Here is a 13,909-nt window from a genome sequence, read left to right on the forward strand (position 1 = left end):
CATCGCTCAAGGTTTCAGAAAGTGCTAACGAGCCAGTTTCTGTGAGCAGAGCGTCGTTTTCGAGGTCTTGCACGTACGCATGCACAAACGGTATAGTATATATGTTGAGAGCGGTGAGCCTGAGGTGCTTGTCATGGCTGTGACATCGAATGAAGGTGGTAGCCCGGTCCAAGACAATGTCCAGAGTCTTGTTTGCTAGCCGAGTCATGTCGTCGACAGACTGTCTGTCGATAGACCCGGTGACATCTAATAAAAATAGGTGTTTTTTCTGAAAGAGTAAAGGTTTTCAGCAAGTGCATCCCCTCTCCCCCAGGAAAAAATTCCTGGCTACGGGCCTGTACCACGGGCACCCATTTCAATTTTATTGAGGGGTGCAGGAGTGGTGTGCTTCGTCTTGGCTGAGATGACAATGCCTACTGTGGACGTTGGATATTCAAGCTACAGTCGCACGAGGCTGCCCTGTTAGCCTCTTAATGCATTTCGCTCTTTGTAGGGTAGCAAACAGAACCTGCATTTAGCTAACATCTCTGCCTTTCCTTCTTTCTCTCTACGTGAACTCAATTTCTCACCCGTTCTTTTTGGGTCAATGTTCAGTCTAATGGTAATTAAGACGCGGAACAACGCTGTTGTCATCAATGCTGATAACTACAACCAAAACTTGCACCCAGGCCTTGCGCACACTAGCAACCTTTCGGAGTGCGTAAGCATTTTTATGCCGCCTCACTAGTCCTGCGGCGATGGTCCTGTCAAGCATGCATGGCCCAGAGGGGCGCAGGCGCTCTAGTCGCGTTAGTTTCTAGCTGTGGCCTGGTACAATTTAACTGTTTCTGCCCGCTGGGCCTCGGATTTATGTGCTACTGCCGTATTTCGACATCTCCATTCCACGGTGGCTATATTTCGGGAAGTGAGCTCAAAGCTCCATTTTACATCGCTATCGGTCCAACTAAGCTTTCGCCTTTACGTTGCTAGACAGTTACAAGCATACCATGTAATTTAATTGCGATAGCAATTATATGGACACTCGCGCCTGATTTTTGCCGTTGCCGTCATGCCCCGGATATATATATATATATATATATATATATATATACATATATATATATACATATATATATATATATATATATATATATATATATATATATATATATGTGTGTGTGTGTGTGTGTGTGTGTGTGTGTGTGTGGGATGCCGTGTCGATGGAAGGACGCATCCCAACAGAAAACGTAACAACTGTTTATTAAAGGGCCCCTCACCAAGTGACCTAACGAATTTTAGTTAGACATTGCAAGTTGTTGCGAGCCCAATAAAGAGCATTTTGCCACAAGAATTTTTCTAATCGGTCGGTTAGAAGCTGAGAAAAACAATAATTTGTAGCGGCGCGAAACCATGATGCGAGGAGGCGAGCTGCAAACCCTTGCCGCTCGCTCCGTGTAGCCTTCGCAAGCCAAATCCCTTCCCTGCCCTCTTCGGCACGCGAGCAGAGGGATCACATAACGCATACGCATGAACACGTCATGCGCACACAATGTCACGAGCGCATGACGTGCCCGAACCAGCCCGAGCCCCCGAGACGCGTGCGGTGTTGTGGTGGCGTTCTTTGCGCTTCATCTCTGCAAGTTATGCCGAATGCGCCCTCGCAGGTCACTTGGCTTTTAACCTATTACTGAGCACGAAAGCTGCAACATTTGTACGGACGCGAGACTAGCGGTGTGCCGCATGAACATCTAGTTAGACACGGGAAGATAAATGAGCCTAATGAGCGCTGGAACGCGGTAGGAAATTAGTTTCTTTGCAACGGGTAGCGTCTGCACGATGCGCAAAGCGCGAGAACACGAACGCGTGCGTTCGTGTTCTCGCGAACGAAAATTAAAAAAGAGAAAACGCTCACATTTCGTTTGTGTGTTTTATTATTGCTCTCAAGTTTTATTCATCCATTGAAGCAACAAATTACACAAACTACACGTCGTGTCAAATAATTATCGCAGTGTCACGTGCTACTGTTGGCGACGTCAGAGCACAGTCGTCTACTTAGAGGAGCGACGTCACAGCACTACCATCTACGTAGGGCCGTTTTCTCATGTACGTCATCCCCTCATTCTCTGGGCGCGCGGACGCGAGAAGAAGGGAAAGCAGCGTTCAGCTTGAAATTTTACCCAGTTACGCGGCGCGTAGCGTTGCAAATTTTGGCAGACGTAATCGTCAACGCCCAGTGCATGCATTGCGCTCGTCAGCTCAAAATTGTCAAACCTGGTGAGGGGCCCTTTAACGAAGTAGCAGCAGCGGGGCGACCATACCGACGCTGCGCCCGGTCGGGTAGCGAAGGAATGACTGTTCCGAGCTTGGCAGCTTGGTTTTATAGCCACCGTCGGTGACGTAAGCCTCCGGTGACGCTGCGGTGGCGCTGTCCCTTATCTGAGGCGTGGTGTAGCATGCAGCCGTGTCACGCCCGCCTAGATAGTGACGAGACGGAGGCTGCGCCGGTTTGTGCGCACAGTGTCGCCACACACACACACACATATATATATATATATATATATATATATATATATATATATATATATATATATATATATATATATATATATATATATATATATATATAAACTTAAAGCGACAAGTAAAAATAATTCAGACGATAAAAATTCCGAAGCGCTCGACCGTGGTTTCGAAGCTGCGACCCCTCGCTCCGCAGCTCGCTGCCTTAGACCATTACGCCATGCCTCATTCGTTCTCCAGGATACGAAAGGCAGAATACAAACGCACGCGGCGTTGGGTGAAACGCACGGGACGCCGCACGTGGCGAAATTAAAATTATGTGAGACGCGGGCCATGCTGCATCGTCGCCCGCGCTGCGTTTGCGTCGTATTGCTGGCGACTGACGCTAGTTTTCCACTTTGGGGGTGTAGCGCCACGCCACTCGCGGCTAGTCGGCCAGGGAGAAAGAAGAGCGTCCCGTGGCTCGTGGTAGCGCGAGCTAGTGGGAACGCTTTGGCTCTTCTAGACGTATACCACAGGAGGGAACAAACGAGACGGCTGAATCAGAATCACAGTATATATGTTACACCGCGACCAGAATCATGAGGTTAAAATTACAGCGCAAACGAACAAGACACGCACGATGAAAAGAAACGCACGACAGAAGCGTTGACTAATAATTCCTTTATGCTTTCATAGCCAACGCATGTTAAAGCCCAAGGCAACCTTGCCGTACATGCGCGCACGTATCAAAACGTGTAACAAGAATGATAGTGTATTAGATACACGGAGACATGAAAATTATATTCAGATGGGTGCAGGGACAAAGAAGTAAAAAAGTAAGAAGGATACAGGAGTGCATTTGCGCTGTAATTTTAGCCTCAGTACGAACTTGGGCCAAATGAATATTTATCTTAGTGACCAGAATCGACGCCAGCAGGGAACGCGAGCCGTGGCTTCACGTGCAACTGCTAAGCGCCGTCTTTATTTTCTTTTCTTGAGGTCGCGAGCTCGGTGTTGTTTGCCCCCGAAGGAAGGCGCTGCAGGGCGCAAGAGCCCGAGAGTGCAAGACGCGAGTGCAAGAGCCCGAGAGTGGATTGCATTCTGATAATTAATATCTGGGGTTTAACGTCCCAAAACCACGATATGATTATGAGAGACGCCGTAGTGGAGGGCTCCGGAAATTTCGACCATCTGGTGTTCTTTAACCTGCACCTAAATCTAAGTACACGGGCCTCTACCATTTCGCCTCCATCGAAACGCGACCGCCGCGGCCGGGATCGAACCCGCGACCTTCGGGTCAGCAGCCGAGCACCGTAACCGCTATACCACCGCGGCGGACAACATTCTGCACATGCGTCCTGGTGGCTTGCAAATTTCTCGGGTCCCCAACTCTAAAACTGTCTAGTGTTTCGCCGGAGTTGGGGTGTGCGCCTTCGACTCGTACTTTTACATACAAGGAGTGGTCGTACGTGCCCGCGCGATTATCCCTTGAGGGAGAGTTTTGTATGTCTTGTGCTTCCACCGCAAAGTATGCGCTGAAGCTATAGACCACACGAAGGTCACATTGCTCGCTGCAGCGGCCGCGTTTGCGAAAGGAGTGATCTAATAGCTACAAGAGCCAAAGACAGTTGGCCCTCGTCCTATGTATAGCTGTGCGTTCTTTTCGTGCATCCTTCCTTGTGTTTTAGCAGCTCGCTAAGAGTGTCGAGCTGTGACAGTTGTTACTTTGCACTCGCCTGGTCTGTTTTCTTTTCCTGCGTGCTTGGTGCTTGAGCAGTGCGCAGCAAGTTCCTAGCTGCTTGCCGCTGTTTTTGTGACATTCCAATTTCTTACTATCGCATTCATTGCTTCGCCCGTGAAGCGAAACTGTGACTTTTTTTACAGCGAAAGCTGTTATGAGATCATTTCACCGGGCCGTTTTTGGCGCCGTAGCTGTCCGCCGCCGCCGGTGTCCGTAACCAGTATCGCTCGAAATACGAAAAAAAGACGAAATAAGAAAAAAATTCCAGGATGGAACGAGGTTCGAACCTGGGGCCTTCTGCGTGGGAGCCCAGTATTCAACCTCTGAGCCATGCCGGTGCTTGAAACTGCTCTGCAAAAAGGTCCTATACAGGCTTCATGTCGGGAAGGAACCACATTAGCATATGCAATATAGCGTGGTAGAAGAGTAAAATAAGCACCAAGCGTCGCACAACGCGAATTCTGTAACCAGGCGTCACACAATGCCAACTGCGCAACGAGTAGGTTGTTGAATGCTTCCAACCCATTACAAAGGGCTCTGCGATAATTCTTCATCGTCATCAGGCACAGCATCAACAAAGTGCGCATAATGCCTTACATGCGTTTAGCAGGTACCAACGCTCTCCGTAGAATGACGAAAAATGGCACAGTGCCTGCTGCCCTACTTCTCAAAAATTACAATGATTGCGTGATAGATAGGATATAGCGTAGCGTAGTTTATAGCGTAGTGGGTTCCTCGCAAGTGCACTTGTATTGGTTGCCAAGGAAGCCCATAAGCGCATGATCCACTTGCTCGGGGTCTCAGTAAAATTAAAATGATTTATAGCGTAGTGGGTTCCTCGCAAGTGCACTTGTATTGGTTGCCAAGGAAGCCCATAAGCGCATGATCCACTTCCTCGGGGTCGCAGTAAAATTAAAATGATTTATAGCGTAGTGGGTTCCTCGCAAGTGCACTTGTATTGGTTGCCAAGGAAGCCCATAAGCGCATGATCCACTTCCTCGGGGTCTCAGTAAAATTAAAATGATTTATAGCGTAGTGGGTTCCTCGCAAGTGCACTTGTATTGGTTGCCAAGGAAGCCCATAAGCGCATGATCCACTTCCTCGGGGTCTCAGTAAAATTAAAATGATTTATAGCGTAGTGGGTTCCTCGCAAGTGCACTTTTATTGGTTGCCAAGGAAGCCCATAAGCGCATCATCCACTTCCTCGGGGTCTCAGTAAAATTAAAATGATTTATAGCGTAGTGGGTTCCTCGCAAGTGCACTTGTATTGGTTGCCAAGGAAGCCCATAAGCGCATAATCCACTTCCTCGAGGTCTCAGTAAAATTAAAATGATTTATAGCGTAGTGGGTTCCTCGCAAGTGCACTTGTATTGGTTGCCAAGGAAGCCCATAAGCGCATGATCCACTTCCTCGGGGTCTCAGTAAAATTAAAATGATTTATAGCGTAGTGGGTTCCTCGCAAGTGCACTTGTATTGGTTGCCAAGGATGCCCATAAGCGCATGATCCACTTCCTCGGGGTCTCAGTAAAATTAAAATGATTTATAGCGTAGTGGGTTCCTCGCAAGTACACTTGTATTGGTTGCCAAGGAAGCCCATAAGCGCATGATCCACTTCCTCGGGGTCTCAGTAAAATTAAAATGATTTATAGCGTAGTGGGTTCCTCGCAAGTGCACTTGTATTGGTTGCCAAGGAAGCCCATAAGCGCATGATCCACTTCCTCGGGGTCTCAGTAAAATTAAAATGATTTATAGCGTAGTGGGTTCCTCGCAAGTACACTTGTATTGGTTGCCAAGGAAGCCCATAAGCGCATGATCCACTTCCTCGGGGTCTCAGTAAAATTAAAATGATTTATAGCGTAGTGGGTTCCTCGCAAGTGCACTTGTATTGGTTGCCAAGGAAGCCCATAAGCGCATGATCCACTTCCTCGGGGTCTCAGTAAAATTAAAATGATTTATAGCGTAGTGGGTTCCTCGCAAGTACACTTGTATTGGTTGCCAAGGAAGCCCATAAGCGCATGATCCACTTCCTCGGGGTCTCAGTAAAATTAAAATGATTTATAGCGTAGTGGGTTCCTCACAAATGCACTTGTATTGGTTGCCAAGGAAGCCCATAAGCGCATGATCCATTTCCTCGGGGTCTCAGTAAGTTCTTCGCCACCCACCCCTCGTCTCTCTCCCACGTCAACGTATGTTGTACAGCATGACTGGAGAGGGAAATAGCGGCCGGGCCTCACCCAATGCAAATTACATAACTGGTGGGCCGTTTAAAGATTCAAACCCATTACAAAGGGCTGAGCCATAATTCTTCGTCGTCATCGGTCGTCGCGTCAACGAAGTGCACATAATGCCTTAGAGACGTGTAGCTGGTGCCTCGCTTCTCCGCAGAATGACGAATAATGGCTTAGTAGGTGCTTCCAAACTTCACAAAAATTGTGATTAATGGCGTAGTGGGTACCTTTCTAATGTACTTGTATTGTAGCCCCAGGAGAGCTTAACGGGCTCTAGAAACGCCGCTCTTCCAGCTTTCGCTGTGACTGTGCTGCGGTTTCAGCGCAGGCCTGGCGTTTTTTTTTTTTGCGTAGGACGGTAATGGCTGTAATCAACCGCAGTTAGGTTCTAAACAACCACAGAGCAGTATATACTCCGCTATCGCAGAACAGTAAATAAGTAGATGACGCACAGCGCACTAACCACAGGGCGCTTCGTAGCTCTCTACGGATTGCCCAGTAGTCATATCATTAGCCTCTAGAGGGGCATGCTCTAGTGCTGCCACCGCCCGCCCATTCATGGTGGACGGAGAAGCTGCGTCGTGTTCGATTCTTGTCGGGGCCTGGTTCAATTGTGATTTTAACAGCGAATCTGTTTAACAAATTGTTCCTTGTCCGGCGTACAGAAAAACTGTCATCATCACAAACGGGTATGTGCCACGGAAATTGGTGAAGTCCGACTCCTCACCACTGGTCCACTAAAAATGAAGAAGGCCACAGTTAGCCCAACAAATGGCTGCAAAGCGACGGCGGCGAGCCAAAGACCCCGAGTACGTACGATGAGAGAAAAAATTACACCATCTCCCGCTAAAGGGGACCATGAGGCGATGCGAAGCCGGAGCACTTGCACGATCGCATTGCGTTGGCGTTCGTTGGGCATGCTACCGACCTCGCGTCGTGGAACGCGAAGAGGGACGCTACGCGCGTCGTATCTTCCGTCTAGCCTGGCCGTTAATTCTCACAGGGCGAGCGGGGAACGCGGTCGACAGGCGGGCGAGAGGGGGGCAGCGTAGGAGAGGAGAGAGAAGGGGAGGGGACGCGCATGCGCTCGAGCTCATCGCGGCGTTGCGCAGGAGAGAATTTCGGCATGTCTAGCCCGCGTTTCAGAGGAAGAGTGGAAATGGGGAGGGGAGAGGGAAATGGGAGAGCGGGAGGGGAGAGGGAAAGTGGAGAGGGCGAGGGGAGAAGGAAAGTGGAGAGGGTGATGGGAGAAGGAAAGTGGAGAGGGGCAGGGGAGAGGTTGAGTGGAGAGGAGGTGTGTGGAGAGGGTATGCGCATGCGCAGTAAGGGTGGTCACGCCGCACACCACCACCACCACCGGATTGAGCTCCGCCTTAAGATACTTCGCATCTAATACTAGAGAACGGGAAAGGCAGCGGCGGCTGCCAGAATACCCCTAAGCGATAGAAGGCTTACGCCAACGACGACGTGCCCGTAGCCCTATGAGAGGTGCGAACGCTTGGTTTCAGCGCGAGGTTCTGTCTCTGCAATTTGGACATCCGTGTCGCGGCCGTGACTGTCTGTGGTTTAACTCGAAACTCTCTGCGCTGAGAATCAACGTAGAAACAACATAGCATCACCTCGCAGCGCACCTTGGATCACTCGATGGCATTCCCATGAATCCAAATGAATCGGCCAACAGCGTTGCACGCGAACTTACGGACCGGGCCGCTTTTACATATGGCTTTGATTCTGCTGGATTCGAAAATCAACAACGGGATACGCCCACGACATATAATGAAATTACTAAACATTACTACTTGGGGAGGAGTGAGTTTCCACCCCCTCACAGTAGACTAAACAGAGCACAAGCGGTCACATTTAGACAATTACAGACACAGTCTTATTACTCACCAGCACAGGCAAAAGCATGGTACGATATAAAAGATATGGATGCTGTTTGCAAGGCATGCAAGAAAGAAGTATGCACGCTTGAGAGGACGCCGGAGCGAGACGCTGTGCGGACGTGCTTCGCATGGGCTCCGGCCCAGTGACCGAGTTTCGGCGGACGCCTTTTTCTTTGGACTTGCTGTTGGTTGGCTCGTCTTCAGGAAGCTGCCCTGTACCTGCGGACACCACTCGTAGGCAAGTTTGCCACTTTTGAGAGGTTTTTCAAGATTTTCCTCTCAACCCCGCGGCGGCAAGGCTAGGCCTATAGGCCGAGCCGGTGCCGTGACACCAGGCGTCTGGTTTATGCTTGGTGGCCGTGGGCCTTGCGAGGCTGAAGATGATGCAATACGCAGTTGAAGGTGAGACTATAACGCCCGACGAGTTCGAGGCGGGAGAGTGGGCCCCAGTTCTGAAGGCACAACACCGATTTAAGAAGTCTCTATATGGCGACAACGCCAAGAATACGCCTTGCGAGACGCAGGCAGGCAGCGATGGGCGCAAGACGCACGGAGCGGAACAAGCGAAACGGGGGAAGGCGCCGGTGTGGAAGAAACGAGGACCGTTTCTGAAGATGCCAGCCACGGATTTCAAGGTTGTGTATAGGCCCCAGAACTGGGACTTGAGTGTGGTGACAGCGAGGGAACTCGGATGTGCACTGAGAGCAGCAGCGCGTCTGACGAGTGTGACTGCAGCGGAAGAGGACCTTGTGCGGGTTAATGGGACGAACAACACGTTGACGGTGAGCACGCCGTGTATGAATCGCAGTGGGGCATACGCGACTGTGAAGACGCTCAAGCTGGGCGATCATGACTTTCCGGTTTCGGCGTACGTGGCGCCGTTGGAGAACTCCGTGCGGGGAGTCATTTACAATGCTTATGATGGATGCCCAGTGGAAGAAGTCCGGGCGGGATTCCTGAAGAAGAATGAAGGCATGGAAATTCTGGATGCGCGACCTCTGGGCAAGTCGAAGGCAATTCAGATCACGTTCGGGGGTAAGCGTGTACCCCGGCAAGTCACTTACTGGAACTGTCTGTACGCTGTGATTCCGTATAGAAATTTAGTCGAGACCTGCTACAACTGCAGACGAGTTGGACATCGAGCGGACGTTTGCTATCGTCCGACGACTAACTTATGTCATCGTTGTGGGAAGGACCATCCTGCCCCGCCAGAAGGAGAGCCGCTGACGTGCACGCCCGACTGCATCGTGTGCCATGGTGCGCATCACACAGGGAGCCGGAACTGCAAGTTTCGTCTTGCCCGCAAGCCACCGACAGGCCGGCAGCAGAGCATCGAACGTGAGAGCCAACCTGGCAAGGATGAGCGGCACTCGAGGGCCAAGGAGCGGTCATCGAGTGGTAAAAGAAGCACAAGCAAGAGCAGGGACCGGTCGAGTTCTTTCCCACCATTGCCAGGAGGCGGGGGTGGTGAAGAGAGCGGACGAGTTCCCAGTCCTGACAAAAACGCACGCGACACGACCAAAAAGGTGAGCTTGTCAAACGCGGGCTCCCAAAATGAAACTGCTCGAGAGAGGGAATTGGAAACGCTGGTTCAGCAGCAGGGTGATTTGATTAAAAAAATGGAAGCTAGAATTGCAGAGATGGAACGCGCTCTTAAAAGCGGCCAACGACAAGGGGTACAGGCACCAGCAATACAGGGCCTACAGAAAGCGACGCGAGCGGCGTCTGCTCGCGTACAGGAGAGTGCGGCTATGGAAGTGGAGAATAGGGGGCCAGTCAAGAGGCCGTTGCCGGCAGATGAGGGAGTTAATGCAAAAAGGTTAGCCGAAACATCGACGGTAGACATGCCACAGCCGGTTGTTAAGGTCACTAGTCTTAAGGCAGACGTAACTAACCTTGCGGAGAAAGTAGGAAAACAGGGGGAAAGACAGGATAGATTGGAGGCTCGGGTCGACAAAATCGAAGCTAGACTCGACAAAATAGAGGAGCGTCTTGGCACCCTCGCCAGTGAATTCAGGGCTTCCCAAACCCAGGTTATGGGCATGTTTCAGCAGCTCCATACTTTATTGGAGGCAAGACTACCCTCCGCAGTTGGCCAAGCGCCAACATTGGACAACCTGTTGCCTCATCATGGCCCCTCGCCAACAAATTGAGGTTTGGCAGTGGAACTGCAGGGGCTTCCGTCGCAAGCGGGGTAACCTGCAGTTACACGTACAAAATCTGGATAGTAAGCCGGACATAATAGCCTCACAGAAGGCTAGTGGTTCCGTGAAATTACCCGGATTTAAGGCATTTACACCGCAAGGGATTGATCCAAGGGGCGTATCGCGCGTCTTTACCGCAGTGTTAGTCCATCGCAACACCACCGCCATTCAGCATACCGTACATAGCAGCAGGGAAGACTACGTACTGCTAGAGATTGTGCCCAAACGAAAGGATGAGAACAGTCTGTTTGTACTTAATGTATATTGTTCTCCAAAAGATAAGGGGTTGGGCTTGCCACCGCTCCTGATTCAAACTCAACGGTTAGCGGCTAGTGCTCAGCTTATAGTGGTGGGGGATTTCAATGCGCCTCACCCAGAGTGGGGTTACATCCGAGCCAGCCCAAAGGGCAATCGGCTTTGGCAAGTTGCCCGGGATCTGCGGTGGACGCTCTTAAACAACCCGCAAGATCATACGAGGATAGGCAACAGCATTAGCATGGATACTTCTCCGGACCTTACGTTTCTCAAGGGTATCAGGAATGCAAAGTGGGTTAACACGGGACAAACGCTAGGAAGTGATCACTATATCCTTTCCACGACGTTTAGTGCTTCGAAGCATAAAGACAAAGTGAAAGGCCATAAAGTTACGGAGTGGGACAGATTTAGGAAAACCAGGGCAGACACGGTGAACGGGGAAATTGAAGACTTGGACGCTTGGGTTGAGGCGCTCAAGCAGGATGTAAAGAGTACCACCGTAGAAGTGCCAATCGAGGAAGAGGAGTTTACTGCAGACTCTAGGCTGTTACACATGTGGGAAGCTCACGCGAGTCTCTTAAAAAGGTGGAAGAAGCAGAAACATAATGGCGTCCTTCGCAGAAAGATGGCCAAGCTAGAACGCCAAATTGAAACCTACACATTGGACTTGCAGGGCAAGCAGTGGGGACAGATTTGTGATCGAATGAATGGTCAGTTCGGATGCAAAAAGACATGGCAGTTGTTGAGGCACCTTTTGGATCCGGCGGCAACCAAGTCGGCACAAAGGGGACAAATGACTCGGTTAGTGCATCAGTATCAAGGCACGATTGGAGAATTTATAAAAGAACTCCGGGATCGATACATAACCAAAGGAGTAGGTGGTTGCTTACCACACTATTCGGGGACGGAAAACTCAGAACTAGATGAAGACTTTACGGTGGCGGAGGTGGAGTTTGCCATGGGGCAGCTCCGCACTACGTCAGCCGCGGGCCCGGACGGGGTTACTAATAAAATGCTGAGGAACCTGGATTTCAAATCGGTGGGGGCGCTCACGGACTTGATGAACAAGTATTGGGCGGCCGGGGAGATTCCAGCACAATGGAAGCATGCTAGGATTATATTTATTCCTAAGCCAGGCAAGAAGCTCTGCGTGGAGAACCTGCGCCCGATCTCGCTGACATCATGCGTGGGCAAATTGATGGAGCACGTGGTTTTAAACAGGCTTCAGGGTTATGCGGAGGACAAGGCGATCTTTCCCGCAACTATGATTGGTTTCAGGGCCAATTTGTCCACGCAGGACGTCATGTTACAGCTGAAACATGACGTAGTCGATCCCGGGAACGGCACGGGCACCAAAGCTATATTGGGGCTCGACCTGAATAAGGCTTTTGACAATGTTTCCCATGAGGCAATATTAAAGAACCTATCGGACGTTAGCCCAGGGGCCAGAACCTTCCGCTACATCAGATCATTCTTGGAGAGCAGGACTGCGGAGGTTGCAGTTGGAGAAATCAAATCGGATTCTTTCCCGATGGGGGGCAAGGGGACGCCACAGGGTTCAGTTTTGTCGCCGTTCCTGTTTAACCTCGCTTTGATTAAGATACCGCCGAGGCTGGAAGAGATACCGGGACTGAAGCACACATTTTATGCGGATGATATTACTCTATGGGTGACCAGGGGTAGCGACGCGCAGTTGGAGGAAACACTGCAACAGGCAGTCAATATTGTAGAAGAGCTCGCAGGAGATGCGGGACTCTCATGCTCTCAGCCCAAGTCCGAGCTCTTTGTGGTTCGGGACAAACCACGAGGTCCACATGCGAGGCACTATATTCCGCCACCACCGCTGGAGGTAAAAGTGGGGGGTATGCCGGTCGCCGAAGCCCAAACGATCAGAATCCTGGGCCTATATTTACAGACTAACAAGAAGAACACGGTGGCCCTTGAAAAGCTTAAGAACACGGTCAACGCTACCGTAAGGCTAATCAGGCGAATCGCTAACCGTAAGAGCGGGATAAAAGAAAAGAACCTCTGTAAGCTGGTACAAGCGTTTGTGCTCAGCAGGATTACTTATGCGACACCTTACATGAAATTGGATACCACAGAAAAAGGCAAGGTCGAGGCTATGATTAGGCAGGCTTACAAGGCAGCCCTTGGGCTTCCTAACAATGCGTCAACAGACAGGCTACTAAGATTAGGGGTGCACAACACCCTGGAAGAAGTACGGGAGGCGCACCTGGTGATGCAGCACGCTAGGCTTTCGACAACGGAAACTGGCAGGGATATATTGGAAAGGATTGGCGTTGGCGCCGAGGCTCCCGCTGGTGACACTAAAACTCAGGTGCGGCGAGAATTACACAAGGCCTTGTACATAAAGCCTTTGCCCAAGAACATGCATCCGATCCACCATGAGGGACGCAGGCAGGCAAGAGCCAGGAATTTACATGTTCAATATGGGGAGTACAAATCGGCAGTCTATACAGACGTCGCGGAATATAAGGACAAGGACGCATTTGCGATTGTGGTGGTGGACAGGCGGGGACGCTTAGTCGCCTCTGGATCAGTCAAAACCCGCTCCTCAGAAACTGCTGAAGAAGCGGCAATAGCGCTAGCTATCACTAATTCTCAGTCTGACCTGATTCTCAGTGATTCAAAAACAGCCATTCGAAATCTGGCGAGGGGCAGAATATCGGTCACCGCCGCACGACTACTGCACCGAGCCGCGGGGCAAGAAATTCGGGAAATAGAACTTGTCTGGGTACCAGCACACTCTGGAAACCCTGGGAACGAGGCGGCTCACCTGAATGCTCGAGGTTTCGTCAGCCGGGCAGGTGAGCCGCCCATTCCGGGGAGATCCGCGAGAGATGGGCTGGTGTCCTTTCACGACATCACCAATCATTATAAACTAGAGCGTAGGCTTTATCCGCCCCCGCACAAGCGGTTGACCAAGGCGCAGGAATGCGTCTGGAGAAAACTGCAGACGCGATCTTTTCCCAACCCATACGTGTTGAGCAAAATATACCCGGAGGAGATTAAGCCACAATGCAAATGGTGCCAGGCAGTGGCAAGTTATGACCATATACTGTGGGAATGTAGCATGGTGCCGCCACCGGCGGA

At 50.7% G+C, this 13,909-nt stretch overlaps 1 protein-coding gene across 1 annotated transcript in view; it reads left to right on the forward strand.

Moving 5' to 3' along the window:
* LOC119398607 (uncharacterized) overlaps positions 1-8,639 on the forward strand; it is a 39,624-nt gene extending 30,985 nt beyond the window's left edge. Inside the window, exon 8 of the mRNA XM_037665441.1 lies at positions 8,541-8,639. Coding sequence (XP_037521369.1) covers positions 8,541-8,639 — 99 coding nt within the window. The remainder of the gene's footprint in view (positions 1-8,540) is intronic.
* The last annotated feature ends 5,270 nt before the right edge of the window (positions 8,640-13,909 follow it).

Source organism: Rhipicephalus sanguineus, chromosome 7 (genome assembly GCF_013339695.2).
Source record: "Rhipicephalus sanguineus isolate Rsan-2018 chromosome 7, BIME_Rsan_1.4, whole genome shotgun sequence".
NCBI lineage: Eukaryota > Metazoa > Arthropoda > Arachnida > Ixodida > Ixodidae > Rhipicephalus > Rhipicephalus sanguineus.